Source organism: Pseudonaja textilis, chromosome 1 (assembly GCF_049901715.1).
Source record: "Pseudonaja textilis isolate UNSWEBS1 chromosome 1, rPseTex1.2, whole genome shotgun sequence".
NCBI classification, from domain to species: domain Eukaryota; kingdom Metazoa; phylum Chordata; class Lepidosauria; order Squamata; family Elapidae; genus Pseudonaja; species Pseudonaja textilis.
In genome coordinates, this window is record NC_141990.1 from 154,576,907 (window position 1) to 154,597,635 (window position 20,729).

Consider the following 20,729-nt stretch of genomic DNA (forward strand, 5'->3'; position numbering starts at 1 on the left):
CCCCACCACATCCAAAGCAGTCTACATGTCGAGTTATGACCAGCAAGCTAGTTCTTCCTTCCCAGCTGCATGAAAGCCAAGATCTGAATGGGCAGCTATTTTTGAATAACAAATAATACATTTAGTATTTTGCAATCCTTCATTTACTCCCTATCAGTACTTAAAAAACAAAATAGTGCAACATTTAACCAAGTCTAGTTTTTCCTTTTCCTTAACATGCACTAGGACTACGGCTTTTAGCCAAGATCCTCCTGTGCTCAGGTCTATGGATTTATTTAGTGATTGCAATGACACAGTTGCTTGGTTTTCTTGACCACAGGACAGAAAAATGTTCTGCTATTAATTTTTTGTGGGATGTTCTCTCAATTTTCCAGTCTAGCCTCAAGCAATGATTTTCCTCTGTAACAACCAGGCCTGGCCTAGCTTAGTCATTCAGGATCAGCCATGGATTTAAGCTTAACTCAAGGGAATCTGCCATTTTTTATCTCACTCATTTTTGTGGATTTACACTTGGTGAACATAGAAATGGCAAAGATATAAAAAGTACTACCTGAGTATAAGGGCCAATAAGGGAACCTGGTGGGTTTGCTCCAATGTCATAGGTTAAATATTTGTATTCATCATACAAAGACTGAATTGCTCTACTCCATGCATGAGGGTGACTTGACTTGTATAGATTTTCACCACATTGTATTCCTTCTAAAAGTGGATAGGGTTAAAAAAAAAAGCAACAGCAAGAAAACACAGGTGAATATATGTTTTGAAAGAAGCAAAAGGACAGCAGAAAGGAGATAGCTGAGCATTACTTATTGCTCCAGAGATACTAAGGCAATCTTCTTGCTAAACTATTGAAAAGGAAGTGAACATTTGTACCCCGATTTCTTACTGTAATGGTTTGCACAACCTTTAATTGTTCAAAGTAGCTATCAATTGTTTAAAAACAATACTGTTTATTTAGAAGTAAATTAGAACCCAGATACCCTATTTTTGGGGTATATCTGTATGTTAATACATAGTGTGGTATTGGGATTAGGAAGATTCAGTTTTAAGTCTCCAATGACTATGGAAATCTCTGAACATCTTTGGGCTCAGCAGCTACCATCAGTTGTGGTGAGAACAATATCTTTCACAACTTGGGGAGATGGTAGTCTATAAATGTAGTAATGTATAATATAAAAAAGAAATCAAAAATCATTCTTCAAATACCATTTTTCCTGCAAAATCATGGGGGGTGGGGATTAAGAAAATAATTACTGTCTTAATCCTTCTACCATCCAAGGGAGGATTCATAAGTATTACTTCTGCTAATATTTAAGAGCAAGATTGAATATAAGTGCTATTTAATGTGAAATATACTATTAATCCTCTAACCAATTAAAGCTATACTATGCTTTTATACTATGACTTACCAAGAACTCTTGAAGAGTTTGGACTGTGATGAAGACTACAGTTATTGGCCCAACGTTCTGCACTTGAAGCAGCTTCAGGATACCATTCCTGAATAAGAACAGAAGTGAACAGCAACAATCAAACAATGAAAGAGGCACAATTTAAAATTGCAGAAAGTATCTGTCTGATCTTTTTTTTTACTGCCTTTTGACTTCCTTCAAATCGTGTATTCAGAAGTTACAGCAATATTCTCTAAAACAGGGGTCTCCAACCTTGGCAACTTTAATCCTGGCGGACTTCAACTCCCAGAATGCCCCAGCCAGGAAAGCCCATTGCCTAAGGCCTCCTAAATGTAGCTCCCTAAATGGAACCCACACAGTGCCCTCTCTGCTAGATCTGGTGAGACAGGAAGATGTAATTGGGGAGAGGCTGTTTCTCCAATAACCCATCCCCACCCCACATAGGATTTTTAAGGTGGGTCACTGTGAATAAGAGTTCCTTGATCTAGGAATGGGCACACACCCGTGAATGATATGAAGTTGTATGAAGGCTCTCTTAGCCACAACTGCCACCTGCCCCTCAAGCAGGAGTTGTGAGTCTAGGAGGAAACCCAGATTGTGCATAGGATTGGTTTGGGGCAGTATAATTCCATCCAGCACCAAAGATGTCCCAGAACTGGAGGGTCCCAAAACCTAAAGCCACTCAATCTTTCCAGGTTCAGGTGAGGCCAGTTGTTCCCCATCCAGAGCATCACTTAATTTTCCAGGGACAGAACTGTAGAATTAAATATTATCAATATATTAATGACACTCATCCCATGTGATGGATGAGTTCTCCTAGCATTTAGATGTTAAATAGGAGAAGAGAAGCACCAACTCCCGTGGAACCCCACACATTAGCGGCCCAAGACTGGCTGTCTCCTCCCCAATCACCAGTCTTATCAAGGTTCCTGCATGATCAGTTCATGTGTGACTCTGATAATTTACACAAAAGCATATCCTGGATTTTGTGGTGCATGTAGTAAGGACTGAGGGATATATCATGACATTGTCATTTATGTCACTCTAACTACCCCACCATCTTTCTTCTTTTTCATAGATGTCATAATATTTATTTATTTACATCAATCATTCCAATTGGTATTTTCAATCTGTTTCCTGGTGATACTGCCACGTGAACCAAAGATCTACCTGGGCCATTTGCTTGCCAATATGCATTGCTATTTTAATGGGTAAAATACTTTGTAAAACTGGTTTTACTTTTGAGGGAAGCTAATCAACATTTTTTCATAAAAGGAAAAAAAATCAGATTCTACAAAATAATACAGAAAATTGGTATTATTATTTTCAAGAACAGACTGGACAGCCATTTTGTCTGGAACGTTGTAGGATTTCCTACCACGGGCAGGGGATTGGGCTAGAAGACCTCCAAGATCCCTTCCAACTTTGTTTGATGCCAATTGAAACCACAGTGCTTGGAAGTAAATGCAGTATTGTAACTGATTTTCATGTAGAAGAAAGGACATCCAGATGTTGTCGGTATTGCACTATTGTTAGGGATACACCCTAGCAAGATCTGCAGGGCAGTCAGGCAGGTAGGCAAAATATGTGAGATAAACGTTGTTTGTAGCTTACACTCAGTAAACCAGATACACAGTGCCTATTAAATAGTTTTATTCCAGCAAGAGTTAAAGCATAGTCAAAACAGTCCATATATCATTCACTTAGTTCAGTCTGTCCAGGGATTATTCAGTTGCAAATTTCAGTGTCAAAAAAGAGTGGTCAGTACACTTACAAATATCAGTCCGGTGATATATCTCCTCGCAGTAGAGAGATATGAAGAACTCAAAAACTCCTCTCTTCCTTCAGCAACTCTTCAGTAGGGGAAAGACGCAGCTAACAAACCATCAACGTAATCCAATCCAGTAATTGTCAGTAATTGCCAGCAAACCGTCAGGGAATCGTCAGCAAACAATCAAGTTGTCTTGCTCCCTCTTATGGTGGTTTCATACCACACCCAAAATTACATGCTTTGCAGTTTTAAAGTGACACACACACTTAAACTTAGAATGATAGTTTATATATATTATTTTACCCAAACTACGTTAGGTGACCTATGTTATACCTAACAACTATGCTATGTACCTATGTACAATTACTAGAGCACAAGGGCTACTGATTTCCATGGGATTTATATCAACCTAAAGGATCTTGAGATTGCAATTTATGTGAAATATGAAAGTCTAGTCTTTGCTGAGATTATGGCAATTAAAGATACAAGAGCCAATATTGGAAGTGATGTAAAAATTGTTAGTGTTTGGGGACAAACCCCCAAGCAGAGTGCACAGCAGCAGTCAAGCCAGGCAGCCAAATGAGAGAGAGGCTGGGCCCAAGAGTATACACACACTGGAGACAAAAACACTGTTTGTAGTTTTAAAATAGTTATTTAATACACACAGAGATTAAGAAGTGTCATTCAGTCCATATGTCATTATCCAGTATATCCATCCAGTTACCTAGTCCATTAACTAGTAATTACAATGTCTTTATCTGCTTGTAAATCTTCTCCTCCCGATACCTTTCTCTCAAAGACAACGCTGAGTATGCACAGCTCACCAAGTAAACAGTCCTTTGTTCAGTAGAAATGGTATCTTGCACAGTAGCCAACAAGCAGACGTCTCATACAGGAGTAAAACAGCAGGCAGCAGAGATCAGAGAGACCAGCAGACCAGCGACCAGTAACACCAGGAATCAGTCCAGGAAGCAGTAACCAGTAACACCAGGGAGCAGTAACCAGAAAGTGTTACGTCTCTCTCACTGCCTATTATTGCAGCTTGCAACCGCACCCATAATTATCCAATTACATTGCAGTTTTTGTGCTTAAAGCTACAAACACTTAAAACTAGGTTTATACATTTATTCACCCAAACCAGTTGGAGTATTCATATACCCAACAAAAATACACTATGAGAAGATACTAGATATTGCCAAATACCGTCTTAACTTAATTCCCCTCAATTTCGTATTTTTATTATATATTTTCATGATAATTTTTCATTGTATATTTCCCTGAGTGATATTGTAACTGATAGATTCAAATAAAAAGACAGATTCACCTGAATCCACGTTGGCAAAAAAGCAGAATTACTCAATCAATCAATAATAAATATGTTTGGGAGATGGGAGGAGCTGGCGCCGAGATGATATGGCTTGCAATCGAGCTCTACGATTGCAGCCGATATCTTCGCCCCTAGCCGGTCCAAACGGACCTAAACCGTCCCGTAGGGACGGTTATTGTGAGGGGCATACCCTGTGGATCCCAGGGACACCGCAAAGTCCCTGGATGACCCAGGAGAAGTCCCTTTTGCTGGCGGCGAAGAGGCAGCCCCCATGCTGCTGAAGTCGGGGCAGCTCCGGAAAGGAAGAGGCTGAAAGAGAAAGTGTGTCGGCTGGGTGAGAAACTGCTTTTTTTTTTAAATATTTTGAGGTTTGAAAGGACACTTTGACTGTTAGAAGAAATCTGTATGATTTTTGACAAAACTGAATTGGCGGCGTTTTTTTAAGGGAGACGTCAAAATGAGGTTTTACTTTTTTTTTTTTTTTTGCTACCGGACTTTATTGCTACTTAGTAGATAACCGGACTGGTCTTTTTTTTTTTTTTCCACATATATTTCATTCTCCCTGGGATCTTCTTTTTTTTTAAACTTTTTTCTAGGCTAGAGGCTCCCTTTGGTTATTTCTCTTTTTGTATATATATGTATATATCTCTTGTTCTCTTTTTTTAACTTTAACTATCTCTTTGTGAGAGGAGGGGGGAAAGTGAGAACTAAGAAACTTTGTAACACTGCCAACTAGAGGCTTGAAGCGTTATTTGAAGTGGAGGAAATTATGAAAGGCTCCTTCTCAAGGACACTTCTGTGATAAGATAGAGGGGAAAGCGCAGTATTATTACAGGTGCTTTTCGGGATTTCTATCAACAATTAAATATTTATGGCTTGACTTTGAAGCCTGTGGGAAAGGGAAGTGAGCCATAACAAAAGCCTTGGACAATTAAACAGAGTGCAGTGTGTTGTTTCTCTCTCTTAAATTTCCTTTTTTAATTCCACTACCCCCCCCGCCCCACTAGCATTATTATAAATTCTTATTTTAGCAATGTTTTTATTTTTACCTTTTATTTTCAAGGGGAAGCCTTAGAATTTTTATATTTTTTAAAATCTATTTATTTATTTTTACTTTTATTTTTTCTTCTTTTTTATTGGGATTTTTGTTTTTTTTTATTTATACTCCTGGATTATTTTGGTCTCCTTGTCTTTTCTTTTTAAATTGGGACTCTCTAATTGGATTAAGGTTTGAAGAACCTGAAGATTCTACTTCTTTTTTTTTCTTCTTTTGCTTTGTTCTTTTTTTTTATTATTACTATTATTGGGCTTACTTCTTTTTATTTTTATTTTTTACCCTGGATTATTCTATAATTGGATTAGGGTTAGGAAGAACCTGAAGAATTTCCTTTTTTTCTCTCCTTTCTTTTTTCTTTTTCTTTTCTCTCTCCCTCACTATTGGATTTTTTGCTGCTGGACTTTTCCACTTTGGATTATAACTGGCTACGTTTTTGATTGGATCAAATTTGAAAGAGTCTGAAGATTTTGAACCACCTAAAATGAGTAGGAAACTCATATCCTCGGGTGCTTCTGTATCTTCTTCTGCTTCTTCACCATCTGGAGGACAACGTTCAACGCAGGTAATGTCAAAGCAAGATAAAGAACAAGAAAAAGTAACTTTACTGATGATCATGCAAGGAATTCAAGACCTTAAGACAAAAATAGATATCATTGAACAAAGAACAGGGAAGACTGAAGAAAAGGTGGAAAATATCCAACAGATGATGGTGAAATATGATGTGAGAATTCAAAAAGTTGAAGAAGAGGGTAAACGAAGAGAAGAGAAGATTGGAAATATTCATACTAGATTAATGGTGGTTGAACAAGAAAAAAGTGGGATGTTGAAGTGGGAGATGGAGAGGTCCGAATTTTATCTTAGATTCCAAAATATAGAGGAAGAAAAAGGGCAAGATTTGGTTGCGATAATGATAGAAATCTTGGCTGATGTTTTGGAAATAACAGAGGAAAAGATGATGGATGGAGTAGATGAGATATACCATGTTTCCACAAGATATGCGATGAGAAATAACCTACCTAGAGAAGTCCACATTAGATTTACCAAAAAATCTATTAAGACACAGATTTTACAAGCGGCAAGAGAGAAGACGTTGAAATACAAAGGTAAAGAAATCCTGGTCCTAAAACAAATACCTAGAAGAGTGAGAGAGATGAGAGGAGAATATCGATTTCTGACCCAAGCGTTATTGAAGAAGGAGGTGAATTACAGATGGCTGATCCCAGAAGGATTGATGTTTATATGGCAAGAACAGAGATATAGAATTGATTCAGTTGAGAAAGCAGAACTCTTCTACGCAGATTTTTTTGGAAGGAGAGAGGAAGAGGCAGAAAAAGAGGTCTTATTAACTGAATCCCAAGAGGAACAAATGGAGATGGAAAAAGAAGAAGGCGTAGTACGTGGACAGGTGGATATCAAAGATCAACGTGAACCAAGATGTATGAGACCCGCCAAGTCTAAATATAAAATATCATCATGGAAGAGAAAAAATTGATAACAATGAACATAAATGGACTGAATTCAGCTGCCAAGAGAAGGAAGACTTTTCATAAACTAGGGAAATTAAAGTTTGACATAATTTGTTTACAAGAAGTACACATTAAAAAACAACATGAACAATTGTTAGTGCAGCCAAAATTAGGGAAATTATTTACTTCTTTGACTCAATGTAAGAAAAGAGGAGTGGTCTTATATATTAAAGAGGCTATCCCCGCAAAACTGATCTACACTGATGAAGATGGAAGAATATTAATGGTGGAAATGATGGACAACAATATAAAAATACTTTTGATTGCAATTTACGCCCCGAATGATAAACAAGAAGAATTTTATAAAAAATTACATATGAAAATAACTGGACTTGACTATGCCAATATAATTACGATGGGAGATTTTAATGGAATTGTGGACAATAAATTAGACTATATAGCAACAACAGCAAAACATAATAGAAAGGTACTTCCTAAATCCTTTTTTAAAATGACAGATGAATTAATTTTAAAAGATATATGGAGAGAAAGAAACGCCAAAACCAAACAATATACTTTTTATTCAAATAGACACCTATCATGGTCCAGATTAGATATGATCTGGATCTCAACGGAATTAATATCTAGTATTGAAGAAATAAATATTGAAGCAAGTACTTGGGCAGATCACAACCCATTGACAATTAAATGGAAGGGCCAAAAAAAAAGATCGAGATGGACGTTAAATAATACTATCCTAAAGGAGAAGGAATTTATACGATGGCTCGAGAAAGAACTTGCCTTTTTCTTTAAAGAAAATAGAAAAGAAGATACTTCAGTGCAGAATGTTTGGGACACAATGAAGGCATATGTGAGAGGTTTGATAATAGATTATACAAGAAAAAAGAATGCTAGGAAAAGGCAAGCCATTTAAGCCCTGGAAGATGAGCACAAAAGACTTGAAAAAGAGTTACAGAAAATGCCGCAGAAAAAAGACATTAAATTGAAACTGGATATAACTAAACATAAAATGGACTTAATAGAGAAAGAAGAACTGGCACAGAAGATTAGGAATGCTAAACAGAACTATTTTGAAGATGCAAATAAGCCAGGTATATGGCTAGCATATAAACTGAGAAAGGAGAAAGAGTCGAGGAAAATATCCCAGTTAATAGATGACCAAGGTCAAGTCTGTTATGGTAATAAAGAAAAAAAGGAAATTATTCGAGACTTTTATGGACAACTTTATAAGAAAGAGAATATTGATGAGGGAAAAATTAAACAGTACTTACAGAATGCAAACTTACCTAAAATATCTAAAGAGACTGAAGAAATGTTAGAAAGTAATATAACAATGATGGAATTAAGTCAAGCACTAAAGAAACAAAATAACGGGAAAGCACCAGGTCCAGATGGGCTGCCTGTAGAATTCTATAGAATATTACAAGAATCATTGAGCATTCCACTTTTAGATGTTATGAATGAAGCTATGTCAAAGAAGATGATACCTAAAACATGGTCAGAGGCCTATATTACACTTATTCCAAAAGATGAGGCTGATCCACTGCAAATTAAGAACTATAGACCGATCTCTTTATTAAATGCAGACTATAAAATTTTTGCTTCGATATTAGCAGAAAGACTTAAAAAATATTTGAATAGTTTTATTCATCCAGATCAAAATGGATTTCTGCCAAAGAGACAAATTAAAGATAATATGAGAGTAATTGGAATACTATGAGGCACATCCTGAAAAGCAAATGGCTTTGATATTTTTAGATGCCCAAAAGGCATTTGACAATGTGAATTGGAGATTTATGTTACTTTTATTGGAACAGATGGGCTTTGCTAGAAGATTTATTCAAGCAATAGAAGCAATTTATCATGAGCAAACTGCAAAGGTTATGATAGAGGGAGAATTTACTGATGCTATTAATATAAGAAAAGGCACAAGACAAGGATGTCCCCTTTCTCCCTTGCTATTTGTATTGACTTTGGAAGTGTTGAATAGAAATATCAGAGAAGATAAAACTATAAAAGGAATGAAAATCAAAAAGGAAGAATTTAAATTACAAGCCTTTGCAGATGACTTAGTCTTTATTTTAGAAGACCCTATAGAAACAGCCTTGAAGCTGCTGGAAAAGATAGAGACATATGGTGAGGTGGCTGGTTTGAAAATAAATAAAGATAAAACAAAGATTTTGTCAAAGAATATGTTACTAAGACAAAGAGAAGAATTGGCAGATTTGCTGAAAATCCAAGTTACAAACAAGGTTAAGTACTTGGGGATATATTTGACATCAAGATGTAGTACATTAAAAGAGAACAATTATATTAAACTTAAACAACAGATAGTCCTAGATTTGAAGAAATGGGAAAACTTACAATTGTCATTAATAGGGAGGATTTCAACAATTAAGATGAATATTTTACCCAGAATCTTATTTTTGTTTCAAACAATACCAATTAGGCTTGGAAAAGACTATTTTGAGGACTTAAATAAAATTGTGTTGAAGTATATATGGCAAGGTAAGAAAGCAAGGATAAAGCTAAAGCTTTTGCAAGATGCTAGAACTAGAGGAGGGTTTGGCCTGCCTAATTGGGAGTTGTACTATCAAGCTGCAAATTTGATGTGAGTTAAAGAATGGATAACATTAAGGAAGACTAGATTGTTGACATTAGAAGGTCATGACTTGCTGTTGGGCTGGCATGCTATTCTATGGTACAAGGGAACTAAAACACAGGGCTATTTTAGAAGACATTATATACGGGAGTCTTTGTAGTTAAACTGGGAGAAGATAAAAAAACAATGTTATTTGAAAATTCCAGTTTGGTTATCGACGATAGAAGCTTTTTCTTATCCTATAATCTATAAAAAGGAACAAACAGTTAGATATGGGGAATTACTAGATGAAAAGGGTGAACTTAAATCGATACAAAAATTAGAGGAACAAGGTATACAGATGAATTGGTTTTCATATGTGCAAATACACTCAAGGTATGTTAAAAATTCTAAAACAGAGGGATTCTATGATAAATTGTCTGACTTAGATAAGATTTTGACAGGTACTGATGAAAAAGTGATTAAAAAATTATATGGTTACTTATTGGAAATTAAGCTAGAGGAAGAACAAGTTAAAGAAACTATGATTGCTTGGGGGAGGAATTTTGGATATGGGATTGATTTAGAGAAATGGCAGAAATTATGGTCGCAAAATTATAAAATGACAATGTCTACAGCTTATAAAGAAAATTTGTATAAGATGTTTTACAGGTGGCATCTCCCCCCGACAAGGATAGCAAGAATGTTTAAGAACAAATCGGAAAAATGTTGGAAGTGTCATCAGATACCCGGTTCATATTACCATATGTGGTGGATTTGTGAGGATGCTAGAAAATACTGGACTAAAATCCGCACGTGGTTGGGAAAAATGACAAAGAGATATATAGATTTGAAACCGGAGCTTTTCTTATTGGGAATCTTACCAGATGTTTATAGTAAAGATTTGAAATACTTGATTGTAAATGTATTGACTGTGGCTAGGATTGTATTTGCAAAAAATTGGAAAAATGAGAAAATTCCATTGCAGGAGGAAGTTATTAAGAAAATATTGGAATGTGCTGAGATGAGTATATTGACATTTGAAATTAGAGAGCAAGAAGATAAACAATTTTATACAATTTGGGACCTTTTCTATCAATGGCTGGATGATGAAATACAAAAATAGAATATTTAGAATGTTAGGTAATAAGGAATATTATTGACTTTTCTTCTCCCTTTTTTTTTTGCTACTTGACGTTACATTTATAAAATGTTTTTTTTTCTTTTTTTTTAAGATAGAATTGGTATGATTATATGATTTGTTATAGAATAAATTACTTAAAATATAGTTATCTCATAAGGCATGATTGAATAAAAGTATAGTCAAATCTTTTTTTTTTCAATAATGATATGTGGATATATAAGTTTGAATTGATAATAAGTTATTATGTAATGTAATTGTAATTGTGACTACGAAATGAATGCACAAAACTGATGAACCAACCGACACACTGTTTGTATATAAGTATTGAAGAGAGCAGATGTTTTTATGTTTTTGTTTGTTTGTTTGTTAAAAAATCAATAAAATTGTTTTCAAAATAATAATAATAATAAATATGTTATCTTATCCTAGTTGGTAAGTCATATAATATTTATACTAGAAAGAAACTTAAACTTCCAAACTCTTTGACAAATATAATGACATTTAGTTTACCATTTTTAGCATGTTGGTAGCAGTTGGACTCACAGATCTCCTTAAAGAATTGTGCAAGTCAACAATCTCCTTTTGTTTTTCTTGTCTCCTGGTTGACTCGGAATTAAAATCAACCTTAAGATAGCAAGCAAAATAAAATAAAATAAAAACAATTAAAAATTGTATGACTTTAAATAGAACAGGTAACTAGAACAGGTGGCTTCAGGCTTCAGCAGCACTTCTTGTGAATGACTTTTCCTTCTATCTCCTTCTATCACCATTCTACTCCTTGCAACTTTCTTCTGATCCCCAGCTATAAAAGAGTGGCCCATTTGTCTGTTTATTTAAAAGGAGACTAGGCACAACATATGAAACAGGTGATCACACAGCCAAATTAAAATGAATTAATCATTATATCCTAATTTGTTCTTCAAGGGAATACTGCAGAGGTATGTATGTGAACTTATATGGCTGTCTATCTCCTGTAATGATCCTAAAACAAGAACAAATAGGCTGAAAAACAGCTTCTATCCCAGGGCAGTAGCTATTTTGAATTCTGCTGTATAGTACAATGTTGGTGTGGTGTCCGGGGTTTCCGGTTCAATGTGTGAAGCATGAAGGATGTGTGATTGTGTTTATTTTCATGGTCATGGTCATGATGTGCACTGAAGATGGTGTTTGATTTCGTTGTATGAGGTGCAATGACAATAAACTAAACTAAACTAAACTAAACTAAACCAAGTGGCTCACAACAGGAATAAAAAGAGAGCCACCCTACTCACCAAGTGCCATACCAATCAGCCCCATTGAACCCCCAACACTGGGGGAGGGGGGGAGGTACTGAACTAGATCTTCACTGAAGCTTAAAAGTGTAGGAATCCTGTTAGGAATGTAGGGATCTCTCAAATCTCAGGTGTGGAGGGGCTATTCCAGCTGATTGGGACTTATAGGCCACAGACATTGAAATTAGTCAGATTCTTTTCATTAAACATGCCAGTTTTAATTATATTTGAATGCCCCATTCAGCATGATTTTGTTTGGTTTGTGTGTTCAGCCCTGGAATTTATTTATGAATTAAAGTGAACAGTTCGCTTGACCAAGCTTCACTGACCAAACCAGAGTAATGAATGCTAATACTTTTTGATTACAAGGTTACAGTATCACAGCAAGAGTCCTGAAAGTCTGGGTTCAGATTTATCTCACTGTTTTCTCAGCTGCATCTCTTCTTCTTGCTCCTAAAGGTTATTTCTCCCACCCATCACACATATGGAGCAATACAGCAGAAATCAGGAAGTTTAATGACTGATTAATTGTAAGAGGAGAAAGTTATGTACTGTATATATTAAATTTGCTATGCGAGATACAAAATTATTCAACTTACATTTCCAAAAGACTGCTGAAGCGCTGTAGCAAGACTTAGCAAGATGAAGGCAATCATTTCTAAAAACAAAAGAACATTGAGTCATATCAGTGCTCAATCTTCTTAATGGAATTGTTGCAATTTTCTGTAAATCGTTCAGATATCTCCTAGACCACAAAACGTACTCTAAAAAAACTCTTAAGTATTTTTTCTCTTTTACTCCCTTGTACTCCAATAAGCATACTACATATCCATGATTCATTTTAAGGATATGTAAATTATTTATATACAAATCATCTATCAACTCACAATAGTTCCTTAAGTTTTCTCTTCTTGATTTGCTGCAGTAAAATATAACTTTCACCCCAGCCATTTCCATAAATGGCAATAAAAAAATCACACCGATTAGAGATTATTGAATCTAAAATTCAACATGTCTGAAGGACCCCAGGTTGGAAACAGCTCATTTAGAATATATTGCTTCTCAGTCTTTTGCCGTATATCAAATACAATCAACTATATTCAGCAGATGCAAAGGCTACACAGCTAACACATTTGGCAATGGTGATTGCTCCTGAGGCAATGCAATCATAAGTTGTTTCTGATTGCAAGTATTTGTCCTGGACTCCTGGAAGCCTTTATCTTGAGAGCATGAAAACAGATTGGATTAACATGATACTTAGTTGACTTCCCAGCATCTCAGGTGTGCTAGGAAGTGGTGTGACACCACTGTATGTGGAGTTTGCTTTTCTGTGGCCCTTTTCCATGGCTGTAGCATCTAATGAGCAACTACAGAAAGCAGAAGCTGTGATGGACTTTAAAATGGATAGCAGAACGGGCAGCATATCAATTTAATAATAAATTTTAAAAAATTAAAATTGCTGAGTTAGAATACTAGCACCATGCATAAAATATTGGGGGGCACTAAACTAGACTGCCAAAATCCATAATAACAGGGAGGAGGAAATAGAAAAAAATAGTATATTTTATGAGCTCAGTTTCTCTTAGGAAAAAGTATTAAGCCAAAAACCAAAAATGGCTAGGATTGAGGTCTTGTGTATTGAGGTATACATTTACAGAACAGTGGTACAAAGGTTTATTTGGAAGTCAGTCCCATTGAATTCAATTTTTGTGCATTCATATAAATACACAAAAAGGCCTGTAGCCTTGAAAGAGTTTTAATTCTAATTTCCTCTTTCCAGGGAATCTTAGAAATATTAGTTTAGTAAGGGAAGATCCCAGGGATGCCTAACAGGATCATTGGCAAGTTCAAAAAACAGCAGCGTCTGATTTTTTCTAAAGATAAGTCATGTTATTTAAGCTACTATAAGACCTAATATATTATCATAATAGATGTAACATATTCTCAAAAATAGAACAAAATAAAACAATTTCATAGAAGTTGCATAAATACTAATTGCCTTTCCCCCTAAAATTATCCCAGCTTGGTTAATTACAAGCAATGGGTTTAAACAAGCTGCAGTAAAATAATAAATCTTACCTCTAGTTCTGAATAAACCTGAAGGTTTATTCTTATTATTATTGCTTTCAGAAAATTGTGGAAGTGAGACAGACAGTGCCAGGTTTATATACCTTCACTGCTTCCTGCAATTCAGAGTCACACAGTGCTCAACAGTAAATTGTATCCCTTAAGCCTTGTAAGACAGAAGTTTTGATTTGTCTCAAGATCTTTTTTTCTTCTTGGTTGCCAATCAGCCCCTTAATAATTGACATTACAACAGACTCAAACATGGTGAAGATATGACTGCCCCCCCCGCGGCTAATATGATCATATTTCGAGTGCTTGGCAACCAGCACACTTTACATCTGGTTACGGTAATTCACAATCACGTGACCTTTTTCCAGCATAAAATGGCAAAAAGTACTCATTGGATATGCTGCATTTGCTTAATGACTACATGGTTTGCTTAATCTCAGTGACGCATGAGCAAAATTTGGGATCCATGTGATTGTTAAGCAAGGACTACTTATAATGTTATCACCTCTTTATATTTCAAGATAATGTAAAAATACTGAAAGTATACAAATTGTGGCTTTGTGATCATTTAAACTCTAAACCCCATATGCTAATACTCTGGTATGGAGAATGATAACCTTGATTTATAGCAACCTTCTACAATAGGTGCTCTTCAGAAGGTTGGAGCTGTGTGAGGTGATTTTTAATTTTTGCCTTGGATTTGACCCTAAAAGAAAACAAATCCAGGAAAAGAGGGTTTCTGGAATGTTTTTAAGCGGCGATTAAAGAGAGGCAGAGAGAAATTGCATCCTAACAGGAAATAAGTAAAAACTATAAAATACAGAAAGCCTGGATGTATAAATTTTACTGGCATGACTTTGAACAGGCATTTTAAAATGCTGGATATTTGACTTTTTATTGAATATTTTTTTGAACCAACTTGAAGTAAATAACGGTCAGAATAGCGTTAACATTGAATTTTAAGCTGAAGGCACCATCTACTGGTGAATGGATATATACTATGTCATACTCCTAGAATAAAAAAAATAACCCTGGAAAACTCTGATAAGAGAAGACAATAACACCTGAATGTCTGCTGTATTATCTATCTGTTCTATACTTATCTACTTTATGGTTACCTTGAAAACCCAAAGGATATCTAATGGAATGACTTTTGAATACTGGAATTAATTAGCAATTCAAAGATTGGGTTTAAGGAGTGATCTGGAAACCACCACCACTCTGGACTGTATAAATGGAACTAACTGACTAACTGTGGGATATAAGGAATCATAATTATTATATCTCCTGATGAACAATGTTAAGATTAAGTAACTTGTTGGCTTTGGGAAGTAAAAAAGAATAGATTCTTGAGCAGTGACAGATTATCAGCAGAACATTGAATAATATTTGGACCTTTTAAAATAAGACAAGATGGCACATCAGTAGGAACTGGAGGCACTTCAAAAAGAAACCATGCTGATTCTCCAAAGTCTCTATGATACTATGATGAGGAATTTCAGGGAGACGAAAGACACTATATGACACAACTGGAAAGACTGAAAATGTACAACAAAAAACAATGAATCAAGATAATAAAAGCCAGGAAACAAGGGAGATAACTGAAAGCTTAGAGGATGACATAGAGCAGACTTCACAACAAATAGAAGAAGGAGAAAAGAAAGAAGAGACAATAAAGTTGGGTAAATATATATTAGGAGGTAAAAATGGAACTGAATAAAATGAGATATTTTTGGGGAAAAAGACAGAGGATTTGGCAGGTACACAGGTGCACTGGCAACAAAAAATAGTGGAGATGGAAATAATAGTTGGATTGAATATGAAAGATATAAATAAGAAGCCAAGGGAGAAGTATGGGAGGCAAGTTAAAAAGAGAAGAAATGAAACTTCTAAGAGAATGAGAGATGACAGATAGAAAGGATTAAAAAAAAATAAGCTTGGCTGTACTAAGAATTAGAATAGATTAAGAAATTAGGAATAGGGGGGATATTGTTATACATATTTTTGCATAACATATTTAAAGTGATAGGTAGAGGTAATGACCAGGTTTTGAAAAAGGGAGTTAATAGGTATTATTAGGCATTATTATTATTAGAAGGATGTACTAAATATTGAAAACTGAAGAATGAAGGATTATGTGTGCAAAACGTAATCACTGAAGTGGTAGTAACGCTGATTGAATCCCACCCCTGCTCAGATGCCACACTGTCCATGTAATAATGTTGATTATATTTAAAAATAAAAAAAACTTTATGAGAAATGACATGTCATATAAAATCAAACATCTAATATTTTGTAAATATTTGCAAAGCTCGTCATGCCAATCTAAGGGAATGTCATCTTCTTTCCAAATTACTTTATTGTTTGCTTCTTCTGACAACCTGAGAAAATCTGGGACAAATTTGTCCCTGTAAAAACAAAAAAACAAAGAGGGGCAGGAAGTGGACAAGGCAAGAGAAATAGATTTGGGGGCCTTAAATGCTTTTGCAAAATTATATCAAAATAAAGGAAGAATCAATGTTTCTCATATGGCTCCTTTCATTAAAACCTGGACAGAACTTTCCCATTGTGAGAGGGGGCTGGAGATGTAGACAGCCATTTCATTGTCCTTTCTAAACTGCGGTAATGGGATTTCTATTATGAATGTTCTACACTAAACTGAGTAGGCATAAAGAAGCAGATGTTTACCAAACTACTAGGAGTTTCTAAAGGAAAGTGCCCTTTCATTCCCATTCTAATATTTTTCCTCCAGGCTTTTTTGTCAGAGCATGTACCACGTATAGCATCTCTTCACAAATTCACTGTCTCAGCTGCTCTGCCTCCATCCTTGACCTTTGTAGATGCTGGTTTGTGCTGAAAGCTCTCTCCTTCCATTCCTGGTCTCCTCCCCAGCCATTTCTGCTCCTCCTCTAACAATCGATCAGTCAAATATGCCAATGGTTAAATCCTGCTCTTGCATAGACTCCAGACTTGTCACAAGAACATCCCATGAACTGCCCAGGGAACTGAGCACCACATACACTTTGTGTGCCTCAGTAAATGTCATTCCTCTTTTTTCCAACTCAAGGAATGTCCTTCTGATATTCTGCAGATGTGTGGACATACACTCCCCTAGCTTTAGCTGTGCCTTATACAGCCTCTTAGTCAGCAACACTTTACTGCCCGCAGTTTCAGACACTGAGCAATGTCTCCCAGCACTCTTTTGCAGACTGGAGACCCCTCACGTATATCAGCTGACTGTCCTCCAAAGCCAAAATTATGCTGGATAATGTGTTTTCATTTTTTCTCTGGTCCCCATTATGCAGGACTGCTGGTGGATTCATAACAATCATCCGCAACTCCTCCCTCTGCAGATACACTTCCAACTTCACATTCCAGGAGAGGTAGTTTGTCTCATTCAGCCGAGACACCAATAAACCTCCTCCGATTACACCAACAGAGGCCATGTTGCCACTAACCACAATTTAAACCACTTATCCGGATGTAAGCTCCCACTGGGTTTCTCTTCTCTCTAGGCTTTCCAGTCACTCTGTCTTCTCTCCGTACTGGGCCCATAACCTGTCAGAGTGTTTGCAGCATGAGACAGATCTTATGAGAAAACCCAGGAGCAAAACACAGCACACAGAGACTTCGACATTTAGCAGTGGTTTATATACAAGATATATACAGAAATATATGTGGTAGGCAAATACATTACAAGCAAGCAAACTTCTTCTTAACTGTTCTTAACAAAGAGAGAACTCTGCAATGAATACCTGACACAAGGAGAGAGAACACGCCCTCTAATGGCTGCCTTTATATAAACACCTCTTAAAGGGGTAGAACACATACATCCCTAGTCTTAAAGGGAAATAACCATGCTATGCTAATTCATTCTTATTGCATCAGCCTATATTGCATTAGTTTCACTGCTGGTTGGCTCTTAAATCCCAAGACCTTAACACTCCTATTTAAAGCCAAACAGCAGATAATCCAAATGCTTTTACATAGTCATTATATTTTCCAGAGATACAGGCTTTTTTGCAGGCTTTTTTAACACATCAGGTTACAAATACTGATAGATCTTATCCATTAACACTTACATCCTTTAACAAACATACATCCCAATTACAGGTTAATTCCAATTACAGTGTCAGCCAACAATATTGCAAACCATGTGCAACAAACCATGCTTTATACTTTACATCATTGTGTATAATGATAATAATACATCTGTGTCTTACTGCCTTTTTCCTTTCTGACAATGACATCATCTCCTGGCAACTTTGGAGTTCATTCCTGACACTGTATGCTCTAACCTCACTTGCAGTGAACCTTTCAGGAGACATACCTTTATTACTCCTCTCAGATCTTGGTATTATATGTTCCTGTATTTCTGTTACAGGCCTCTCCTCTTCTATATCTATATCCACTGTGTCTTCTCTTTTTATCATGGGCCTATCCTCTTCTGTATCTATATCTGACCTGGTTTCCTATCTCTCCTTCCCTATCTCACCTTCCGATAAACTAGAACTATGCGTTGGCATGAATACCTCATGGTTAGCATGTTCCAATTATTCTACTCTGCAGAACTAGCAGATCTTGAAATCACTACCTGTTTGATAACATCTGTTGTTCCTGACTCATACCCAACAAATCTAAGCTTCCTGGCCTTATTCTGTCCTTTTCTCCTGGTACCTTTTGGAATATGTACCCAGGCATAACTGCCAAATGTTCTTAAATGAACTAATGAGGGTTAAAATGTAACAGGAAAGGGTCGTTGGTTCTTAACTGATATGACCTTTCTCATTGAGTGGAGATAGAATCCAGGATTGGGTTGTCAGTTGTTGCTAGCTGATTGGACTGCGTCTGTCAGATCTGTGAGGACACTTCTCTGTTCCTAAGGATGCCCCAGAAATTGGTGGAGAAATAGTGACAGACTGATGTGTTTTGTTGTTGTTGTTGTTGTTGTTGTTGTTGTTGTTGTTGTTGTTGTTGTTGTTGTGCTTCACTGGATTCAGAACGACCCACATCAGGGTGGGGCTGGATGCTATCTCCACCCAATGAGAAAGGTCGTATCAGGTAAGAACCAACAGCCCTTCTCCATTGTGGTGGAGATTGCGTCCAGGATTGGGACATACCAAAGCTGACTGTCCTATGGGCGGGCCTAGTTTGGTCTGAATCTCCTAGACAGGGTGGACCTTTTGAAGAACTCTCCATCCAAAGGCTGCCTCCAAAGATGCAAAGGAGTCCAGCTTATAACGTTTGATTAATGAAGAAGGCGAAGCCCAAGTAGCTGCCCAGCAAATCTCCTCTAGAGAGGCTATATTATTTCATTGTGGCAGAAGCAAGTAGCATGACAATATGTCCTGACCAAATCAATATGGCATCCATATCTGTTCTTTAAAATTTTGCAGTTTGAGAAGACATCTTCATATTTGCAAGTATTTGCTGAAAATTTTAAAAAGAGGAAACATGAATAAAAGTGAGAAATTACCAAAAGCATAACTGCTAGGGACTCTTTTACAATTGTATGCAAAGTTTTAGAGCTCAGAATCAAACATATGGATTTTTAATAGGGTGCTTTAAAGCTGAAGATTTTTAAAATGAAAATGAAATACTCTAGTACTTAGAGTAATTATTTTAATGAATATATTAGCGTAATTATATATAGCTGCTGAATTAGTTTCAACAATAACCCTGAACAAAATTCAGAGAAAGCTGGTATGGATTTTAAATTCTTAATAATCTAAAATGGATTGATATCATCCTCATCTTTTCTGAATCAATTGCCTGGGCTCAGCAACCACTAGCATCAGAGGTGGTATTCAGCAGGTTCTGACCAGTTCTGGAGAACCAGTAGTGGAAATTCTGGGTAGTTCGGAGAACCAGCAAATACCACCTCTGACTGGATATTTTACAGTATCCTTCTCCTGCCATGCCCACTAAGCCACGCCCACAGAACTAGTAAAAAAAATTGAATCCCACCACTGATTAATATGGGCTCATATAGAAGCACCATCGAGGCAACTCTAGATATCTGGTTATCCCATGAATACATGTTTCATTTTGTGGTGGTCCAGTTGTCATGCCTAGGTTTGCCTTGCTGGATAGCTGACCGTCTTCCATTATGCCTGTTATTCTACCAAGAGGCAGTTAGCTGTTCATATAAAATCTGTTCTTGGGTGACATGGCATGATCTTTAAAAATGTTCATTTAATAATTGAGCTTTTTTTTTTTAAAAAAAAAACAATGACAGTGGAATGACAATAAACTAAACTAAACTAAACTAAACCAAGTGGCTCACAACAGGAATAAAAAGAGAGCCACCCTACTCACCAAGTGCCATACCAATCAGCCCCATTGAACCCCCAACATTGGGGGAACGGGGGAGGGGCTGAACTAGATCTTCACTGAAGCTTAAAAGTGTAGGAATCCTGTTAGGAATGATAGTCATCTAACAGTTGACTGTCACTATGTTTCCCTGAGTGCACTCATTCTCCTAACTGGAAATACCTCAACATATTCCTGAAATCTCAGATGTGGAGGGGCTATTCCAGCTGATTGGGACTTATAGGCCACAGACATTAAAATTAGTCAGATTCTTTTCATTAAACGTGCCAGTTT

General features: G+C 36.3%; 2 protein-coding genes across 4 annotated transcripts in view; both read right to left on the reverse strand.

The window, feature by feature from the left end:
- LOC113444211 (cysteine-rich venom protein ophanin-like) overlaps window positions 1-20,729 on the reverse strand; it is a 54,813-nt gene that overhangs the window by 13,765 nt on the left and 20,319 nt on the right. Inside the window, exons 1-5 of one of the 3 annotated variants that reach the window (XM_087938909.1) lie at window positions 18,454-18,556; window positions 12,647-12,705; window positions 11,287-11,400; window positions 1,410-1,497; window positions 551-699 (exon numbers count right to left, since the gene is read on the reverse strand). In XM_087938909.1, coding sequence (XP_087795035.1) covers window positions 551-699; window positions 1,410-1,497; window positions 11,287-11,400; window positions 12,647-12,705; window positions 18,454-18,556 — 513 coding nt within the window. Of the gene's footprint in view, window positions 1-550; window positions 700-1,409; window positions 1,498-11,286; window positions 11,401-12,646; window positions 12,706-14,126; window positions 14,173-18,453; window positions 18,557-20,729 lie in introns of those variants that run through there. The other 2 variants (XM_026712851.2, XM_087938976.1) reach the window with 2 other exon arrangements.
- The window catches only part of LOC113444210 (cysteine-rich venom protein pseudechetoxin-like), a 50,616-nt gene continuing 47,639 nt past the window's right edge, over window positions 17,753-20,729 (reverse strand). Inside the window, exon 8 of the mRNA XM_087939187.1 lies at window positions 17,753-19,553. Within this exon, the coding sequence (XP_087795313.1) occupies window positions 19,426-19,553 (128 nt within the window). The 3' untranslated portion in view covers window positions 17,753-19,425. The remainder of the gene's footprint in view (window positions 19,554-20,729) is intronic.